General features: G+C 38.8%; 1 protein-coding gene across 1 annotated transcript in view; it reads right to left on the reverse strand.

The window, feature by feature from the left end:
- tenm1 (teneurin transmembrane protein 1) overlaps positions 1-21,778 on the reverse strand; it is a 142,293-nt gene that overhangs the window by 91,489 nt on the left and 29,026 nt on the right. The window contains exons 2-3 of the mRNA XM_053230361.1: positions 6,916-7,264; positions 4,494-4,748 (exon numbers count right to left, since the gene is read on the reverse strand). Coding sequence (XP_053086336.1) covers positions 4,494-4,748; positions 6,916-7,129 — 469 coding nt within the window. The 5' untranslated portion in view covers positions 7,130-7,264. The remainder of the gene's footprint in view (positions 1-4,493; positions 4,749-6,915; positions 7,265-21,778) is intronic.

A 21,778-nucleotide genomic window follows, 5' to 3' on the forward strand; every position in this document is an offset into this window, starting at 1 on the left:
TTTAAGCCAGATCTTCAAAATAAGTGCCAGATCACGGAGACGGCTAAGCCTGAATTGGACAGATACCCAGTAAAAGAGGACAGATCCCTAAGGCATTATCACTCATATAATCAATATTGAAAATCAGCCTGTCTTCTTAGCAACTAGGGACTAGGACAAACGATTCTCATTTTCCACCAGCATCCCTGGTTCAGGAACTTTTCTTCAGTTTTCCAGAGAACCTTTTAAAGAGCTGGCCTGCATTACTTAATCAGACCTGAAAGTTTTCCAGCCTGAAGTGTAAAAAAAATATAAACATAACTTGCCCTCTATCGTCAAACCTTTAAAAAAAAAAGATTCATGAGTTTTAGTACAGTTTTTGATTATATTGATGATTAGCGCTGCCATCAGTAACTCCGCTGAAGATTTTGGGAAGAAGTTTGCTGGCTGAGCGCCGGTTCTTTTTATGGTGAAAAAGCGTGAAATGTTTCCAGATTAGTCAGCTCCAAAGATCTTCCACTGTGGTTGTTATGGTTACACCGTGCACTCGGAAACCGCCCACATCTGATAACATGAAAATTAGGTTCTTAAAAGACGTTAAGTGCAGAACCGAAGCAGCTCCATGTCACTGGAAAAGGGTTTAGAGAGACAAAGGAGGAGTTTTCTCGGATCTCACCGGGGTTCATGCGCCGTCATGTCTCATGCAGCAGAAATAGGATTTACAGTAGCACAGATGGCATCGCTACGCGTGTAGGTTGTTGATACACCCGTATACACACACACACACACACACACATACATCGACTCACAGGTTTTCAAGTGTGTGTGTGTGTGTGTGTGTGTGTGTGTGGGTTTGTTCCACACTATGACACAATTCAGGAGGGGCTCTGCAGTGGAAAATGAAGGTGTGAAAGTCGCATCAAACACAAACACACTCTCAACGAAATGCGCACACACGGAGCCGAGGCACGTCACTAGAGCTTTTACTTTGACAGTAAAAAGCCTGATGCATTTACACACCAGGGGCTTAGCTGTTAGACCAGATAGTCACACACACACACACACACAGCACAATTCTCCAGCCTGTGAGCTGACACACCGGGATAAAAAAGTGCAACAATATCAAGCTCGCTGATCAGCCAGCTCGCGTTTCTCTTTTGCGTGCTAATGCTGCGTTCAGAAAGCGGTGAAGAAACTCAGTCCATGTTGTAGTTACTTTTAATGTTCTGAGAAACATGTTACTTACAGCACTGTGTAAAAGTCTTGGCACCTTTTTTTTTTTTTAGTACAAACTTTGTTATAGATGTTTATTTTCTGACTTCTACATTATTGATTCAGTCCAAAAACATTTTAGATTCCAAACATTAGTTTTCCAGCACAAAATGAAACGTTCCAGAAAAATGTTTGTATGTCAGTAAAGAAAGCAGCAGATTCCATAAGAGACACTTTTCAGATAAAAACATAATGAAGGCTGCTGGGTTTCGCTGCAGAAATAAGAAGCGAGTCGACAGTCAAAGTCTCCAGAAGAACTGTGGCTGCTTCTGCAAGATGCTCAGTAACACTTCCAGCTCATTTCCTTATAAAACTGCACACACTGCACCTCAGATACTGCTTTATTTATTTAAAGTGAAGGATCGTCACATTAAATACTGACTTTGTTGCATTTATTACTGTTTACTGCTCTTTATAGGATTATTTTTTAATGTAGAAACATTTAATTTCATTATTTTTGAAGGCGTCTTTACTCTACAGCATTTCTTTACATGAGCTTAAGACTTCTGCACTGAACTGTACGTTACAGCGTAACTTGCGTTATAGCAGCCGTATAAACTGTCGTTCCCTCATCAGTCCCTCTTTAAGGCCAATAATTGCAACTGAGAAACCACACACACACAAAAAACCTCCTGAAGATGGTCAACGATTACACACGGTTTGTTTTTAATCCGTTTATTATTAGCGGCTGTACGAGTCCCTGAGAACGAGCGGTTGCTATAGAAACGATAACGTATTAACGTATTAGCGCATTAATATAAACCTGCGCTACTGTCAGAGCCGCTGATGAATTACAAACAGACAGAAACCGGCACACAACACACTCACGGCGAGTTCACACACACACACACGAGAGAGAGAAGGAGAAAGGCATTATGGGATACCAATCACTGCTCGTTTTTTTCTAATATAATCTTAAATACGCAGCGTCCCACACCTCATCCGTCTCTCCCGTGAATCTCTCTCCTCCCATCAGTCAGGTAATTGTTTCGGCTTTAATTTCTATCTGCTCATCTCGACCCATTTATCATGCACACACACACACACACACACACACACACACACACACAAACACACACACAAACACACACACAAACACACACACACAAACACATGCCTAGACATAATGAATATACATCTACCAGAGTAGTAGGATTATGGACCACTGGTCTGGAACAACAAACATCAATTTTTTTGGAAAAGGAAAAAAAAAAAACCTTATAAAAGTCTATATTGATTTTGTGTGCATGTGTGTGTGTGTGAGTGTGTGTGTGTGTGTTTTAAAAAGGGCTCAGTTTGAGGAGTTGTGTAATCGCATGCCGTCCCCCCGGATTTAAAAATATACAATGAGAGAAGAGAAAAAAACTTTTTGCACGATTGTCATTTTCCTTCTTCTGCCTCAGGATTAAAGTTTTTTTTAAATATTTTATCACAATTATTTTATCATTTTAATTCCATCCATATTTTAACCAAATTTGTGATTTACTGAGGACATTCAGTCTGAAGTTAAAAACGTCCCGAGTTAATTAGAGTTTATAATCTCTGAGGATCAGGTTCATTTTAATTACAATATGTGCTATTAATTAGGCTGGAACATCAGCATGCGAGCTAATAATCTGCTTCATACTTTTTCTTTTAAATCTTTTTTAATGAATTAATTTATTTATGTAACAGAATAAATGTACAAAACAAGACTGGAGCAAACACAGTGAGAATAATCTGGCATTTTTTTACTAATAAATACTTAACATTAAGTAGTAAATCATTTTAATAATTAATATCCAAAAATATAGAGTTATAAATATATAATTAATATTAATTATACATACAAATATATTATTAATAAACTTCTTTTTGTATTGTAGATCTTGTTTTTTATTTTTTAAATCATCTCAGTGAACTTATTCTTTAAAAAAAACAAAAAGGATATAAGAATATATTAATATAAATAAAAATAAATCCATATATGGGTTAATTTAAATGCAGGGTTTTAACTGATGACTTTTTGAGCAGCAGATTTCTAAAAATAAATCCTTTTTTTTTTTTTTTTTTAAAGAAAATTACATTATAGAATTTATTTTAAAAGCACTGACCGTTTTAAAGCTCTGATGTTTTCATTACATCTTGTTTTTAATCACAATATTTCGATTTGTGCGCTGAGGTTTCGCTAAAAAATGTTCAAACTAGTCTTTTTTAAACTCATATATTAATAAACAAACAAATAAATAAACATGAGAGACAAAGAAAAAGTATTTAAAAGTTATTCAGAATGACTGATCATTAATTTTACTGAATTCTTCCTTTTAGAAAACAGAGAACTTTATATATAAATGATAGAGACTGAACTGCAGGGTTGCCAGATCCACATTTTTTAGGTTTAATTAGACTCCTTTGTCCTGATGCCGTGCGATAATTTTTAAAATTCATTTTACAGGTTGAAGGTTGAATTTTTTTGCATATATTTTTATAAACTGTAGTTAATTCAGCAGGTTAAAGCACAGCATTATTAACGTTTATAATTATTCATATTATTAGCATTATTTTAATTACTTTTGTATGATGAAGGTTTTGTATTTTATTATTAGTTACTTCAGCAGGTGAAATATGAAATGAATAATTCTTTCGTCTGTATAAACGTTCTCGTTCTCACAGCGAGTCTTTGTGTGTGAGACAATGTGGGAAATAACCCGAGGACTTTCCAGGACCTTGATGTAAGAAGTGTGTGTGCGTGGTGTTAATGCATATTTAAAAACATTAGATTTGTTTAATATTTAAATATGCTGAAGGAAATAGAAATGAAAGCTGCTTCTGGAGTTTATTAGCGAGTTTGTGAAGGTCAGAATTTCAGTTTGGAATTGTTTATCGAGCATCACGCTGGAGTTTAGCGCAACTGCTGCTGGGAATCAGTCAGTATGATAATATCACTCATGAATATTCATGCCTCATTAACATACCACGTTATCATATTAACATTTTTATCATTCGTGGCTGTTCAGTGTTATCTAAATCCTGGATGACTGCTCACTTATCCCGAGAAACTCAGCCTCATCAATCACACACACACACACACACACACACACACATATACACACATACACACACACTCATAAGTATGCATATAGAGTCACGCAGGTAGTCGCCAGTGTATCCTTGACATTGAGTGATTGAATAATCCATGAACAAGATCAATACACACACACACACACACACACACACACACACACACACACACACACCCTCACCGTTGTCGTTCTCCTGCTCGCCCCGTCCCTCCTGCTCCGTGTCAGTGAGAGAGAGGAGCGAGTTCGCCCGGCTCGAGGCACGAGAACTTCGCTCCGACTTCACTTCCTGCATCCACAGGCGGAGGGCGTGGTCAGGTGAAGCTCCTCCCACCGATTCAGGATCTGAGGCCACGCCCAGCGAGCCGCCGCCTGGGTACGCAAGCTCCTGATTGGCCGAGTGGAGTTCGGTTTGGAAATCGGGAAAAGCAGCCGATTCTGAGAGAGAGAGAGAGAGAGAGAGAGAGAGAGAGAGAGCTGTCTAGTTATCTTTTATTGATTATTTCCATCCTTCTTTCTGTCTCTTTCCTTCATTCTTGCTTTCCATCTTGGACTAAATATCTTACATCTTTAATTCTGTTGTTCTTTGTTTCTTTCTGTCTTTCATTCTTTACTTCTTGCATTCTTTCTTTCCTTCTTTCTTTCTTTCATTCGATCATTCTTTTGTTTTTTTTCTTTCTTAGTTCCTTTCTTTCTTTAGTTCCTTCTTTCTTTCATTCTTACTATCGTTCTTTCATTCACTTGTTCATTCATTCATTCTTTTTTCTTTCACTTTTTCAGCTTTCTTTTTATATTTCTCTTTGTTCGCTCTTTACTTTCTTTGCTTTCTTTCTTTTCTCCTCACTGCCTCTCTTTCTATCTGACCAAACTTTCTTCTCAGAAAGGTAACAGTCCGTGTGTGTGTGTGTGTGTGTGTGTGTGTGTGTTTGAAGGATGGGCTCATCACCATGGCGACCCCCAACTTCTGCTTACATACACACAGCTTTCTGCTCATCCTTCAAACACACACACACACGACACACAGACAACACACACACACACAAACACAAACACACACAACACACACACAAACTCAATCTTTCTCTATCTGACACTCTTTAGTTCATCTCCCTGTTTCCGTGGTAACTGGAAGAGAATGGCTTCTTCATTCTGCATGTACCATTTGACTGGAAACACACACACAAACACACACACACACACACACACACACACACACACACACACTTTTCCTCCATATTTGTAATATGATGCTACACACTTTAGGAGTGTATTAGCAGAATAAAGTGAAGTGTCCAAATTCTCCATTCTCTACTTACGCCTCAGTGCATTGTGGGTAATTTGTACCAGTTACAGTGCAGAGATCAGACACTAACACGCCTCAGTGCATTGTGGGTAATCTGTACCGGTTACAGTGCAGAGATCAGACACTAACACAGCGTGGTGCATTGTGGGTAATCTGTACCGGTTACAGTGCAGAGATCAGACACTAACACAGCGTGGTGCATTGTGGGTAATCTGTAGCGGTTACAGTACAGAGATCAGACACTAACACAGTGTGGTGCATTGTGGGTAATCTGTACCGGTTACAGTGCAGAGATCAGACACTAACACAGTGTGGTGCATTGTGGGTAATCTGTACCGGTTACAGTACAGAGATCAGACACTAACACAGCGTGGTGCATTGTGGGTAATCTGTACCAGTTACAGTACAGAGATCAGACACTAACACAGCGTGGTGCATTGTGGGTAATCTTTCTTTTCTATTCTTCTTTCTTTTTTCCTTATTTCATGTTCTTCTTTCTTTCTTTCTTTCTTTCTTTCTTTGCTGATGCTTTTGTCTGTTTGTTTGTGTTTTGCTCTGAAATTTGGGTCTCCTTTGGCAAGAGAAAAAAACAAATGTTCCTCTGCTGAATGCACACCATCTACCTGTGTGTGTGTGTGTGTGTGTGTGTGTGTGTGTGCGCGTGTGCGCGCGTGTGTGTGTGTGTGTGTGTGAGATGCCTGCATTTTTCTTACTTTCTGTTCTGCATCCTTGTTTTTCTTCTTTGACCTTTTCTTTCTTTCTTCTTATTTACTGCTTTTCTATGCTTCTTTCTTTTTTCCATATTTGCTTCACTACTTTCTTTCTTTCTTTTTTCTTTCTTTCCTTTTCTTTATTTCTTTCTTTCTTTTCTATCCTTCTTTCTTATTTATTTCACTTCCTTCTTTCTTTCTTCGCTTAATTCTTTCTTTCTTTCTTTTTTTCTTTCTTTCTTTCTTTGCTGATGCTTTTGTCTGTCTGTCTGTGTTTTGCTCTGAAATTTGGGTCTTTCATTCTTTCTTTTCTATCCTTCTTTCTTTTTTCCTTTTTTCATGTTCTTCTTTCTTTCTTTCTTTGCTGGTGCTTTTGTCTGTCTGTCTGTCTGTTTGTTTGTTTGTGTTTTGCTCTGAAATTTGGGTCTCCATTGGCAAGAGAACAAACAAATGTTCCTCTGCTGAATGCAGTACAGAGCACACCATCACTGAGTAACTCCCCGTGTATGTGTGTGTGTGTGTGTGTGTGTGTGCGTGTGTGTGTGTGTGTGTGTGTGTGCGTGTGTGTGTGCGTATGTATACACACACTCACCCTTGGCCGTGATGTCGTGGGGTTTCCTGCGCACTTTGTGGCTGTTGTAGGTGAACCTGCGGTCGGGTTCGTACTCCGTGTGAGTGTGTGAGTGAGCGCGAGAGTCTCTGTAGTGTTTGTGACGAAGACTGGCCTCGTCCTCTTCCTCAGAAGAGCTGGAGTAGCTGAGCTCCATCCGAGGACGAGATAAGGACTGGTACACGTTCTCATCCATGTCTGCGTACACCTACACACACACACACACTCACACAATCACACTCTCACAGAGTGTCCCAAACACTCCGTCACTCACACACTCCCACACTCCAAATCACACTGCCGCTTTAGCACACACAAACACACACACACTCTGAAGACGACACACACAAAGAGACAGAGAGAAAATGTGTCAGTTAAAACAACAAAATTCAACAAAATAAATTCTCCGAACATCACATGATTAAGCAATGTTACATCATCATTACTGCAAAGACTCCTGATTGGTCGCGACTGCTCTGGAACCTCGCTAGCTAGCTATTAATAACCTCCTGTGCAGGGGTGGAAAAAAGTACGAAACTTACGTGAGTGAAAGTCAAAGATTATCGACATTTAAACACAGTCACGTGTTCAGGATTAGAAAGTAAATATTTTAGCGAAAAGAGCTGACCAAGTTCATCGCGCTCGATCCTGCAGGACTCGCTAGTTCGCTAATCAACCATTCGTTAGCAAAATATTCTGCTAACTCGAAGTGAGTTAATATTTAATACCCCCGTCTGAAACAATGCTAACGCACATTAGCAATGAAAACAAAACTAGCTAGCTAATTTAACATGCTAACTTACAAAACCTAACTAGCTAATTCAACAAACCTAAAGTTAACTTAACTCTACTTAGTTTTTAGGTTTGATGGCAAATTTTAAGAATTAAAAAAAGAAAAAAAGGGAAATGAAGCAACATTTCTTCTTCCAAAAAAAGTCTATGCATAAATAATGCGTAGAATTACGCTGTTTACGTTATTAACATTATTTACAATCTATTAATGCTAAATAACACTGAATATTTGTTAATTCATTAATTTAACAAAATTTTCATTATCATTTGTTAACAAATATTAAAGCAATCTCAAACTGCATTAATACATTGTAAAATAACGTAACTACGTTAGTTTGCTGTTGTTAACCCATAAAATTCCGAAGTGAGGCAGCAAGTTCATTAAATTTTCATTATAAACATGGTGTAATTTAATTTATGCTAATTTATGCAAATTGTAGTCATGGAGCGACTCGACAGTCAATGCAGATGGATTTCGTTAACATTAAATAAACATCAATTAATAAGTAGTAATGTGTTGATTAACGCTGTTACGTTGACGTTTAACATTTGCTCATTTTATCATATTGTTTAACATTTCTAAACAAATAAACAAACGTTAAATTTTAGCATTAATACACTGTGTACATAAATAATGTTAACGATGTAACTACGTTAGTTTGCAGCTGTTAACTCGCAAAACTTCCAAGTGAAGCTGAAGTAAGTTTTAATGACGTAAGTAATATTTACACCCAGAGAGGAGAGTCGAGTAAAGTATCAACATTTATGTTATAAATTGTATTTATGCTAATTTATGCAAATTTTAGTCCTACAGAGGAATGCAGCGGAATTTCACTAACATTTAAACAAACGTCAATTAATCATTAATAACATGTTAATTAATGTTATTTATGATTTATTAATGCGGAAGGCTAACATTTGTTCATTTGTTAATTTACGCAGTAAATAATGTTAAATGTTAAAGCAACGTTAATGCAAAGCATCAACTGTTAAATAACTGTCTCCTTAATTCAGATTTTTTTATTAAAGTAATTTACAGTATGTTTCAAACGTCAGCAGTTTGGTGTCTTCATCACTCCAGAGACTCAAGCGAACACTCCGCCACTCACTTTCTCCCGCTTTCAGCTCTCGGGGGACGTTTGTGAGACGTTTTTGCTGACTCAGAAATAATTTACAACAGCAACAACACCAAAAAACAAGCGTGAACACTGAGCCAGCATGCCAAACGAACACGAACTGATCGCTCCGCTCTGACACGTCTCGCATCTTCATCGGTAACGCTGACACTAAACGCTGCTTCTCACATGCGCATACATTTGGTTCTGATTTCACGTAACATGCGCTTAAATAAAGAGGGGTTTTTTTTCCCCAACAGTGTGACAAGTTTAGAGTGAAAATGTAAATGTCTCTGTCAGGATGTGAAGAACAAATAAAATTATTTTACGTTTTAGTTTTAATTTTGGAATTATTCGCCTTGCCAGTTTTGACAAAAAGAGAAAAAAAACCCGAAAGATTCATTTATCTTTTGGCTCTTTTTTTGAAGCGATTCATTCGACTCGATCATATTCAGAGATTGGCACCTTGCTGACGAGCGCAGACGGAGGACAGACGCTCACGTTTAGAGGACAAAGGAAAGATGAGATGGACAGATAACCAGCGAGATGAAGAGATAAGGAGATGCTGAGAAGGAGAAACGGTCAGGCAGGAGATAACGGCGTGGAAAAATAAACGGAGAAAATAAAGACGGGATGGACGCAGTGTCAACTCTCACAAAAATCAATATCAGTTTCAGGAAAAATTCTCCAGAGACGAGATCATCGCAATCCACACGTAAGCGTTGCTATAGTAACATAATCAGTCAATCAACATCAACAAAACAATAATTTCATAACAATCCGTAAATATCCAAAAGATTCCTACGCCTGGATTACAGCTAGCTAGCTATTCACATTTAGCAAACAATTCTTTGTCGTAGCTAGCTTATTTAACAGTAAAAGAAAAACTACAACATTTAAACTTTTTTATACAACCTATCATTACATGTTGCATCTACCAAGCTAGCTAGCTACATAGTTATTTGTTTTTAGCTCATGACCTCCAAGCTAGCTATATTTACTCCCTTGTTTTACAGCTAGCTAGCTATTCATGTTTAGCTAACGTACTCCATTTCCTTGTGGTAACACCAGCTAGCTTATTTAACAGTAAAGTCCTGGAGTATAGGTAGTTTTAGCAAAGAATTACTCAACCTTTCAAATAATTTCAAACTAAGATTGTATAATAATAATAATAATAATAATAATAAAAATAATAAAAATGTTACGTAAACATGTAAGCTAATAGAACAAGTGTTGCGTGCATGTAGCTAGTTAAAGCTCAAATATTTACAATGTTAAGGTAATATCATGCTAATTTCTATAGATGATGACATCATTTCCCTTGTAAATAACATGAACTGGATATCATTTCTGCGTTCAGATGTGATCATGTGACTTCCACACTAAAGCTCAGAGTTTTATTATGTTAACATTTTCTCAAAATGGCGGAACCGCAGTGAGATTGGTTTAGTGCTCGATGCTAAATCAGATTTACGTTATTTACATCGTTAGCGTGTTTTTTTCTTGTTGATTAATGAACAGATCTGAGGGAAATGTAGATGTTCCGGATGGTTCTGTCACGTTTTCACCGTACTTATGTCTTTATATCGTCCACACATATAGACACGTAACAGCGGTGTGCTAATTGTTAACTAGCGTACGCTCAGCATGCGTGATCCAGTTGCCTAGCAACAGACCATGATACTATAATGATGATCATACCGGAAATTTATACCATATCATTACACACACTTTATAGATAACAGAAATACAATTAATGTCAGCGTTTTCAGCAGCATCCTCATACACACACGCACACACGCACACACGCACACACGCACACACGCACACACACACACACTGCCCTTGAGTTCACCCCTCTCTTCTTCCGATCTCAGTGCTTTCTCGCTTCTAACATCCTGCCATCTAAACTGCACAGACTTCACACTTTTAAGACTCTCTCTCTCTCTCACACACACACAAACACACAGACACACACACACACACACACACACACTTGTCACATCCTGCAGCACTCGTTATCAGCTTCACTGTGAGTGAACAGGAAGCACTCGTCCACTCCTTATGTTCCATCAATGCTCATTTCTAGGGTGTGTGGTTTGGGACACGCCCACAGTGGACTGATGAAGGTGTTTATGTGGACTATATAGTGAATAGGGTGTGTGGTTTGGGACACGCCCACACATCCATCATCAGAAATGTCACTCCTTTATCAGTAGACACGTACACACACTTAAGTATTTACTTAATACCTATGTCTGGACATAATGGACCCTAACCCTGACCTCTCTGTGACCTTTAACCCAAACACACACTTCATCAGACAGAAAATAAAGGTGGAGTGTGTGAGCGATTGGAGACAGACAGAAAGAGAGAGACAGAGAGAGAAAGAGAGACAGACAGATAGACAGACGGAGAGAGAGAGAGACAGACAGATAGACAGACGGAGAGAGAGAGAGACAGACGGAGAGAGAGACAGACAGAGAGAGTATATTCATATGCTGATGTTGAAGTGTGATGTAAGTTTGACAGTCAGAAGCTCGTTAGTGAGCATCGGCTTTGATTTGTCACTAATTGGCTGGTGAGAAAAATGCATGACTAATTAAAAGTGGGCGTGGCCATGTGTCAAGCGCCTTTGTGTTTCAGACAGCTCGGCCCTGATTGGCTGACGAATCTCGACCAATTAAAGATGACAGTGGCAGAAACAGACTGCGAGGTGTGTCTCTCACAGCAGATAATGAGTGAGAGGAAAGATCAAACCCACACACACACACTCTCTCTCACACACACACACACACACACACACTCTCTCACACACTCTCACACACTCTCACACACTCTCACACACTCTCACACACTCTCACACACTCTCACACACACACACAAATGTAAAGGGCTCTGACATACTGCACTACTTATCATGTTATTTTCTGGGGAAAAAAATCCGCTCGCCTACTACGACTGACAGAAGAGCGGAACACTTCTACTGAAGTACCGAGGACTGAACCATCGAATCCTCAAACCATCAAACATCCTCTCTTCTTCTCTCTTCTCTTCTCCTCCTCTCCTCTCTTCTTCTCTCTTCTCCTCTCCTCTCTTCTCCCCTCCACCTCTCCTCTCATCTCCTCTCTTCTGCTCTCTCCTCTCCTCTCTTCTTCTCTCTTCTCTTCTCCTCCTCTCCTCTCTTCTTCTCTCTTCTCTTCTCCTCCTCTCCTCTCTTCTCCCCTCCGCCTCTCCTCTCATCTCCTCTCTTCTGCTCTCTCCTCTCCTCTCTTCTTCTCTCTTCTCTTCTCCTCCTCTCCTCTCTTCTTCTCTCTTCTCTTCTCCTCCTCTCCTCTCTTCCTCCCTCCTCCTCTCCTCTCTTCTCCATCGAATCCTCAAACCATCAAACATCCTCTCTTCTTCTCTCTTCTCTTCTCCTCCTCTCCTCTCTTCTGCTCTCTCGTCTCCTCTCTTCTCTTCTCCTCTCTTCTCATCTCCTCTCCTTTCTTCATCTCCTCTCCTCTCCTCTCCCCACCTCTCATCTTCTCATTTCACCCACCTGCAGCCTCCACATGTTCCGCAGCCTTCTTCCTCCCTGCCTCTTTAAGATTCCTGAGATATTCCGAATCCACTTCACCCACGGACATTTTCAACCCTGGATACCAACCTTTACTTTTGCACCTTGCACACACACACACACACACACACACACCTCACACACATACACACACATACACACACACCTCACACACATGCTCCTCACACACGAACACCTCACACACATGCTCCTCACACACATACACAACTCACACACACACCTCACACACACACCTCACACACACACCTCACACACACACACCTCACACACATGCTCCTCACATACACACCTCACACACACACACCTCACACACATGCTCCTCACATACACACCTCACACACAGACAGAAAACTTGCTCGACAGAAACTTGCACAAACAGAATTCCACTCAGAAACAGAAGTGTGTGTAGGACTGTTTTTTTTTAATCCCACACACTCCCGCAGTTATTATTACTTGCACTTTTCTATTTTCTAACAAATGTAGTTGCTTGTATTTGTTAAAATATAAATAAATGAGTTGTTTAAACCACAGAGAAGGTCTCAGGTCATCTATTGTGACCAATAACGTGGATTTATTCAAATTATGTAAATTTAATAAAAATCTATCACAGAAAAGTGTATTGTAACAGAACTGATCACAACAGCAATATTATATAAAACAGTCATATCGCACAGCCACAGTGGTGTCCTGGCATTCCAGCCCGGATATATTCCCACCTCACGCCCAGCGTTCCCGGGAAAGACTCCGGATCCAGCGTTATCCTGAGCAAAAAAATAAAAATATAAAGCCCCTACTGAAAATGAGCGAATGGACATGCAGAAGTGTGTGTGCGTGCGTGCGTGCGTGTGTGTGTGCGTGCGTGTGTGCGTGTGTGTGTGTGCGTGCATGCGTGCGTGTGTGTGTGTGTTAGAACAGTGTTCCAGCTGTTTTTTGATTTAAAAACCTCCATGATGAATATTTGCATCTCGATGACTTGCTGCTTTTAAAACATTAACATTTCATCCATTATGGAAATCAATAAACTTAATGCAGTTCCACGAACGCTGGCAGATTAATATAACAATATAATATCTGTCTGTCTGTCCGTCTGTTCATTTATCCATCCGTCCAGCTGTCTGTCTGTCCATTTATTCATCCATCAATCTGTCTGTCTGTAAATTTATCCATCCATCAATTCACTTTTTATTGTCTGTGTCTTGTCTCGTCGCTGTCATTCTGTTGCACTGTGGAGCTTCTGTCACTAAAACAAATTCCTCGTATGTGTAAACACACCTGGCAATAAAGCTCCTTCTGATTCTGATTCTGATTCTGATTCTGATCTGTCCGTCTGTCCATTTATTCATCCATCAATCAGTCTGTCCATCTGTCCATTTATTCATCCATCAGTCTGTCCATCTGTCCATTTATTCATCCATCAATCAGTCTGTCCATCTGTCCATCAATCTGTCCGTCTGTCCATTTATTCATCCATCAATCTGTCCGTCTGTCCATTTATTCATCCATCAATCAGTCTGTCCATCTGTCCATTTATTCATCCATCAATCTGTCCGTCTGTCCATTTATTCATCCATCAATCAGTCTGTCCATCTGTCCATTTATTCATCCATCAATCTGTCCGTCTGTCCATTTATTCATCCATCAATCAGTCTGTCCATCTGTCCATTTATTCATCCATCAATCAGTCTGTCCATCTGTCCATCAATCTGTCCATCTGTCCATTTATTCATCCATCAATCAGTCCATCTGTCCATTTATTCATCCATCAATCTGTCTGTCTGTCTGTCTGTCCATTTATCCATCCATCAATCTGTCTGTCTGTCTGTCCATTTATCCATCCATCAATCTGTCCGTCTGTCCATTTATTCATCCATTAATCTGTCTGTCTGTCTGTCCATTTATTCATCCATCAATCTGTCCGTCTGTCCATTTATCCATCCATCAATCTGTCCGTCTGTCCATTTATTCATCCATCAATCTGTCTGTCTGTCCGTCCATTTATTCATCCATCAATCTGTCCGTCTGTCCATTTATCCATCCATCAATCTGTCTGTCTGTCTGTCCATTTATTCATCCATCAATCTGTCCGTCTGTCCATTTATTCATCCATTAATCGGTCTGTCTGTCCATCAATCTGTCTGTCTCTCATTCTAACAATAACTCAACTTCATCACACCATGCCATTGTTGAGTAATTTCCTATAACTGCACCCCCCGCCCCACACACACACACACACCCACCTACACACACACACACACCCACCTACACACACACACCTACACACACACACACCTACACACACACACCTACACACACACACACACCCACCTACACACACCCACCTACACACACACACCTACACACACACACACCTACACACACACACACCTACACACACACACCTACACACACCCACACACACACCTACACACACACCTACACACACACCCACACACACACCTACACACACTGCTTTATTCCTTATTTATCACATGTCTTTCATGAAGATGATGTTGAGTGTAACAGGCTGCATTAGTGTTTGGCAACAGTGTTATTCGTACAGTCGGACTGCTGGGAAGAATATCATATCATATCATATCATATTCTCTCCAGGGAGAGGATTATATTCACACACACACACACACACACACACACACACAACAAAACAACTGTCACAAACTTGTAAGTGCGGGTCGGTGAGGTTTACGTCTCGCTGTTGGCATTTTCTTGTGTTCCAGGAACATGACAGGCCCCACACACACACACACACACACACACACACACACACACACACACACACACACACACAGTTTGTGTGTACCTGCGGATATTCGGGTTGCGGGCGGGGCAGAGTATCACAAAGGTCATCATCATACCAACTGTGACAGGAAGTGGATTATTGATGCCAGGAAAAAGAGAGAGAGAGAGAGAGAGAGAGAGAGAGCAACACAAACACACACACACACAAACACACACACACACGCACACACACACACACACACAAGGAGGAAACAGAAGAACTTCCAGAGGGTTCGCTCCGGGCAGCAGGGAGGAGTCGATATTAGGTCTGTTCATTTAAACATCTGTTCATGTGTCTAACCGTCTGTCCATCCTTCTGTCTGTCCATCTCTCTCTCTCTCTCTCTCTCTCTCTCTGTCTCTGTCTCTCTCAGTCTCTCTCTCTCTCTCTCTCTCAGTCTCTCTCTCTCTCTCTCACTCTCTCTCTCACTCTCTCTCTCACTCTCTCTCTCTCTCTCTCTCTCTCTCTCTCAGTCTCTCTATCTCTCTCTCTCTCTCAGTCTCTCTCTCTCTCTCTAAAAGCTTTCTGTCAGTGTTTATACTGGAGGGCTTTTCTCAAGAGTTGCTAATTCTGGCTCCAGACACACACACACACACACACACACACACAGACACACAGACACACACACACTCTCCCCCCATCATGGCCATTTAGAGTGTGATATGTGAGCTAAAAGCCCAACCTTCTGAACCTGTCAGCTCGCTTAACACTCAAAGTGAAGCAGAACACACACACACACACACACACACACACACACACAGGATAATTGTAGCGCAGTCGCAGATGTGAACATGATGTAGTAAGTGCACTTGATAATGACAGTTGACCTTCAACCTTTGACCTTTGACCTACTCTTAGGTTGTAGATGTGGATATGGAGTTAGTGCTGTTTATTATTTTATTATCCTGAAAACTTTCAGGACGCGGAGCTACAGACGAGTAGAAAAAAGAAAGCAAAGAGAAACACAAGAAGAAATAACAGCAGAAAAAAATCATTAAAGGCGCAATAAAGCGAGGGAGAGAGAGAGAAATAAAGATCAGGGAAAAATTGAAGTGAACAATTAAGAGAAAAGAGAAAAAAAAAACAAAGAAAGTAAAACAAAGAAAGAAACATTAGAGGAAAAAACTGAAAAAAGAAAAAGTACAACAAACAGACTGAAAAAAGTGCAGAATAATGATAAATAAAAATAAACAAAGAAATAACAAAAAAAATTTAAAACCTAATACAGAAAGAAAAGAACTAATAAACAAAGAGAAAAAAGAAAAGAGAAAAGAAAAATGAAGTAAAATAAAACAGAAAAGCAGAATAAAGAAACAACAGACGAAAAAACGAAGAAAAATAAATAAATTCATTAATAAATAGAAAAAAGAAAAAGAAAGACAAGAAAATAATTATGTAAAAATGACTAAAAAAAAGAACATGAAAAAGAAAGAAAGAAAAACTGAGGGATGAAAACTAAGGAAGAGGGAGCGAAAAGGCAATTAAATAAATAAATAAATACAGATGATATATATACAGTTATAAATAGAAGAAACACTACATTAAAAAAAGACAGAGCGAAAAAAGAGCAGGAAACGGAAAGAAAGAAAAACACAATAATGAAAGAAAAATGATTAAACACTGATTAATAAAGAGAGAAAACGATGAAAAGAAAAAGAAAGGTATGAGTGTTATATATAAACTGCAATATTATGAGATATTGTAAAATACTTTGTGTTATAATATTTGTATTACAGTGTAATTACACAATTATTCACGCATTATTACAGTGTAATTACACAATTATTCACGTGTTATTACAGTGTAATTACAGAGGAATAAACCTGAAGAACTAATAACTTATTATTATTATTATTATTAATTCATGTTTTTATTTTTGAGTCACTGTCCAATCTGATTACATCAGGGTTTTTTACTGAACAGACTGTGTGTGTGTGCGTGTGTGTGTACTTGCATGTGTGTGTGCGTATAAGTTTTTGCATACGTACGTGCGTACGTGTGTGTGTTTGCGTACGTGTGTATGTGTGTGTATGTGCTTGCATGTGTGTGTGCGTATAAGTTTTTGCGTGCGTGCGTACGTGTGTTTGCGCATGTGTGTGCGTGTGTGTGTATGTGCTTGCATATGTGTGTGCATGTGTGTGTGTATAAGTGTTTGCATACGTACGTGCGTATGTGTGTGTGTGCTTGCGTGTGTGTGTGTGTGTGTGTGTGTGTGTGTGTGTGTGTGTGTGTGTGTGATGATGAATTGTTTACAGTACAGGTTTATTAGCGAGTGAGTGACGGTGACTCCACCCCCGCACTGCGAGCTGCATTATTTATAACCTTCTGTATTTATACCCAAATAATCACCTTCATTAATGTCACATCATCAATATCACACACACACACACACACACACACACACACACACACACTCACACACTCACACTCACACAGACCTGAGTGTCAGCTTTATATCTGTGATATTATTAAAAAACTATTAATAAAATATGATAATATTAAAACTCAGACTCTTCCGTCCATTTCCTCTCCATCTATCACCAACATTCCTGAAGGGAATTCCGGATTCCGGAATCGCGGATATAAATCCAACATCAAGACCTTTAGGCTGCAGACGCGCTTTATTCAGTCTTTTAAAAAATCTCTGTAGTCGTCTGAACAGCGCTCGGGGTTTGCACTCAAACGCACACACACACACACACACAGACACACACACACACACACACACACAGACAACACATACACCACACACATAACACATATAACACACACTCACACAGACACACACACAAGACACAAATACATGCACACACACACAACGCATACACAGACGTTTCAGCAAATGTGAGGTCTTACACTGATTTAATTTATTTATTCAATTTATTAAATTTTTTCGTTACATGATTTGAAACTCTCACTTTTTCTAGTTTTATTCGTTTTATTTTCAATTTTTGTTTGATTTAAATAATTACAAATAAATAAATAAATAAATTTTTCTGTTTTAGTTCATTTATGATTTATTTATTTTTGATTTATAAAGAAAGAAAAGAAACATGAGAAAAATGTTTTAATTCAGTTTAATAAAACAGAACATCACACGTTTTCTCTCTTAACCTTCACAAATGCAACACAAACAAACTTCACGAATTTATTTTTATTTCTGCTCAAAAAATGGGACACAGATTTATAGAGGGTTTTTGTTTATTCTGAATCATTTATTAATCTTTTTTTTTTGCTATTTTTTAAAACTTGTTTATATATATATATATATATATGTATATATATATTTTACTTATTTGTTATTTGTTTGTCTTATTTATTTATCTATCTATCTTGTATTTTTAATCATTGACGGAATTAACGTTCTTCCTTTTCAGTAAAAAGTTACAATAACAGCATCTCAAACACACAAACACCTCTTTAAATTAATTAATTTATTTTTATTTCTAATATAAAATGGGATACATCTTCATTCAGGGTTGTTTTAATTAGTTTAATTTTTTTTATTATTTTGTTTGTTTGCTTGTTTGTTTATTACTTATTAAAAGTCAAAATAATTTTCTTCAAAGGAGGCAGTTTTCAATTTTATTTTATTGATTTATTGTCATGTTTTGTTTTGTTTTTTTTTAAATCAGAGACTGAACCTCTAAACCTTCTGCCACCATGCGGGTTTTTTTTCCCAGTAAAACGTAACAATAACGGCATAAAACATATCTTTATCTTATTGTTTATTTATCTTATTGTTCATAAAACCAGGTGAAATAAATAATAATAAGATGTTAATTAGTCTTTACAGTAGATGCCGTGCAGGCGGCTCACGCTTGGAAAACTTCATTCACTCGTGCGAACGTTAGCTAACTCGTTTCACTCGCTCGCTAATCACCAGAATTAAAAATAAAATGAAAAATATCGTCTTCTGTAAGATCTCTGCTGTATAAAAGTGATATCTGTGGCTAATGTGTGGTTTAAAGTGAGTTATGTTCAGTCCTCCTGCACGTTGTTACATGGTTTTTATGGAAACAGCGAAGCTACACAAAATGGCCGCCTGCAGCTGTGTCAGCGTTGCCATGGTGACAGCGCCATTTTTTTTTTTTTTTTTTTTTTATTCTACTGAAACAAGTGGAACTTTTTTCCTCACAGCATAAGCAGCACTTCACACAGCTGAAATAATTTTCTAGCTGTGCGCGCACACACACACACACACACACACACACACACACACACACACACACACACACACACATACACACACACACTTTCCCTCACAGGCATGAATCCAGTGGGCTGAGAAGCGTCAAAATTAATGAGGCAGATATCATAACAGCGCTCAGATCAGAGCCCGTGTGTGTGTGTGTGTGTGTGTGTGTGTGTGTGTGTGTGTGTGTGTCTGTGAGAGAGAGAGAGAAGCTTTAAAAGTTTAAGACACACCGTCATCAATAATTAATTCACTAAAAATAATGAGCTTCGAATATATTTCCTATTGTGCACGTGTGTGTGTGTGCGTGCGTGTGTGCACGTGTGTGTGTGTGTGTGTGTGTGTGTGTGTGTGTGTGTGTGTGCATGTGTGTGTGTGTGTGTGTGTGTGTGTGTGTGTGTGCATGTGTGTGCAGCCAATAATACAGATGAACTGTATTTCTATTTCACTAGAGACTGTTACCACGACAACCAGTGGCCGGAATCACAAAGTCCAATCATCACATCACCATAACAACATGAAATACACACACACACACACACACACACACTCCGTATGTGTTCCACTATAGGGAGCCTACTGAGGTTCCCTAGATACTGTTAACAACTCTCACTTAACCACACACACACACACACACACACACACACACACACACACACCGTCCCTCTGCTACAGCACTGTCAGAATTATAACACTCACTTCATGTAGCAGTGCTGATAAACAGGAAATAAACACAAAAATACATAAATCAAACATTAAATAAATACATAAATAAATAAATGTAATGACTAAATAAAAAGCAGAAGAAAAAGTGATGAAAAGCACCAAGAAAGAAAGAAAGAAAGAAAGAACGAATCAATAAACAATTAAATAAATAAATAAGACAAAAATAATTAAGTCAAAATTAATGACTACATAAAGAGGAGAAGGACAAACAAAAAACAAGCAAAGAAATAATAAAGAACTAAAAAAAAGGAGTAACAGAAGAAAAAGAAGCAATAAAAGAAAGAAAGAAAGAAAGAAAGAAAGAAAGAAAGAAAGAAAGAAGTAAATCTAAACTGGGAGAGGAAAGGTAAAAAATAACTAACAGGTGAAGAGGACGAAAGAAGGAAAGAAAACGTGTGAAGAAATAAAAGAATGAAGAGCTAATAAAAGGAAGAAAAGAAAAACAAAAGCTTTAAATTAATTAAAAATATAAGTAATTAAGGAGAAAAAAGAAAAAAGGCAAGAAATAGTAGGAAAAAAGAAAGATAGAAAAATGCAAACAAAGAAAGAAAGAAAGTAAAGGAAAATAGAGAAGAGAGGAAGAGAGGAATGAAGAAAGAGTGAGAAACAGAAAGAAGAATGAAGAACTAAACAGATAAATAAAATAATAAAACACATAAGAAGGAAATAAAGAAATGTTTTTTTCTTGTTTTTCTCTCATCAGCTTCAGTTTATTTTATTATTCATTTATTCAGTGTTTCATCTGTTACGCATAAAAACAGGAGGGAATAAAAACGAATAAAAGATGGAGAGAGAAAGTGAAAAAGTATGACAGAGGGAGATAAGAGAAGGAAAAGAGAATTAAAGAGAGCAAAAACATGGGAGTGATCGAAAAAATGGAAGAGAAGCAGAGAGAGAGAGAGAGAGAGAGAGAGAGAGAGAGAGAGAGAGAGAGACACAGACAGAGACAGAGAGAGAGAGAGAGAGAGAGAGAGAGACAGAGACAGAGAGAGAGAGAGAGAGAGAGAGAGAGAGAGAGAGAGAGAGAGAGAGAGAGTGAGCCTCTTATCCGAGTGGAGAGCTGCTGCTGTGTCGTCACACAGAGACACAACACACACTAATTAACTCTCCTCACTGTGTGTGTGTGTGTGTGTGTGTGTGTGTGTGTGTGTGTAGACTCTCCTCACTGTGTGTGTGTGTGTGTGTGTGTGTGTGTGTAGACTCTCCTCACTGTGTGTGTGTGTGTGTGTGTGTGTGTGTGGAGACTCTTCTCACTGAGACACAGAGTAACAGCAGATTCAAATCAATTCCATCACACCTCACTAACGTACCATTTCATCATCTCTGTCTCTCTCTCTCTCTCTGTCTGTCCTTCTCTCTCTCCCCCATTTCACTCTCTCTCTACCCCCTCACTCTCTCTCTCTTTCTGTCTCTATCTCTCTCTCTTTCTGTCTCTATCTCTCTCTCTTTCTGTCTCCATCTCTCTATTTCTTTCTGTCTCTTTCTCTGTCTTTCTCTCCACCTCCCCATCTCTCTCCATCTCTGACTCTGTCTTTCTCTCCTCCCGCCCTGTCTGTCTGTCTCTCTCTCTCTCTCTCTCTCTCTCTGTCTGTCTGTCCTTCTCTCTCTCCCCCCGTCTCTCTCTCTCTCCCTCTCTCTCCC

Source organism: Pangasianodon hypophthalmus, chromosome 27 (genome assembly GCF_027358585.1).
Source record: "Pangasianodon hypophthalmus isolate fPanHyp1 chromosome 27, fPanHyp1.pri, whole genome shotgun sequence".
NCBI lineage: Eukaryota > Metazoa > Chordata > Actinopteri > Siluriformes > Pangasiidae > Pangasianodon > Pangasianodon hypophthalmus.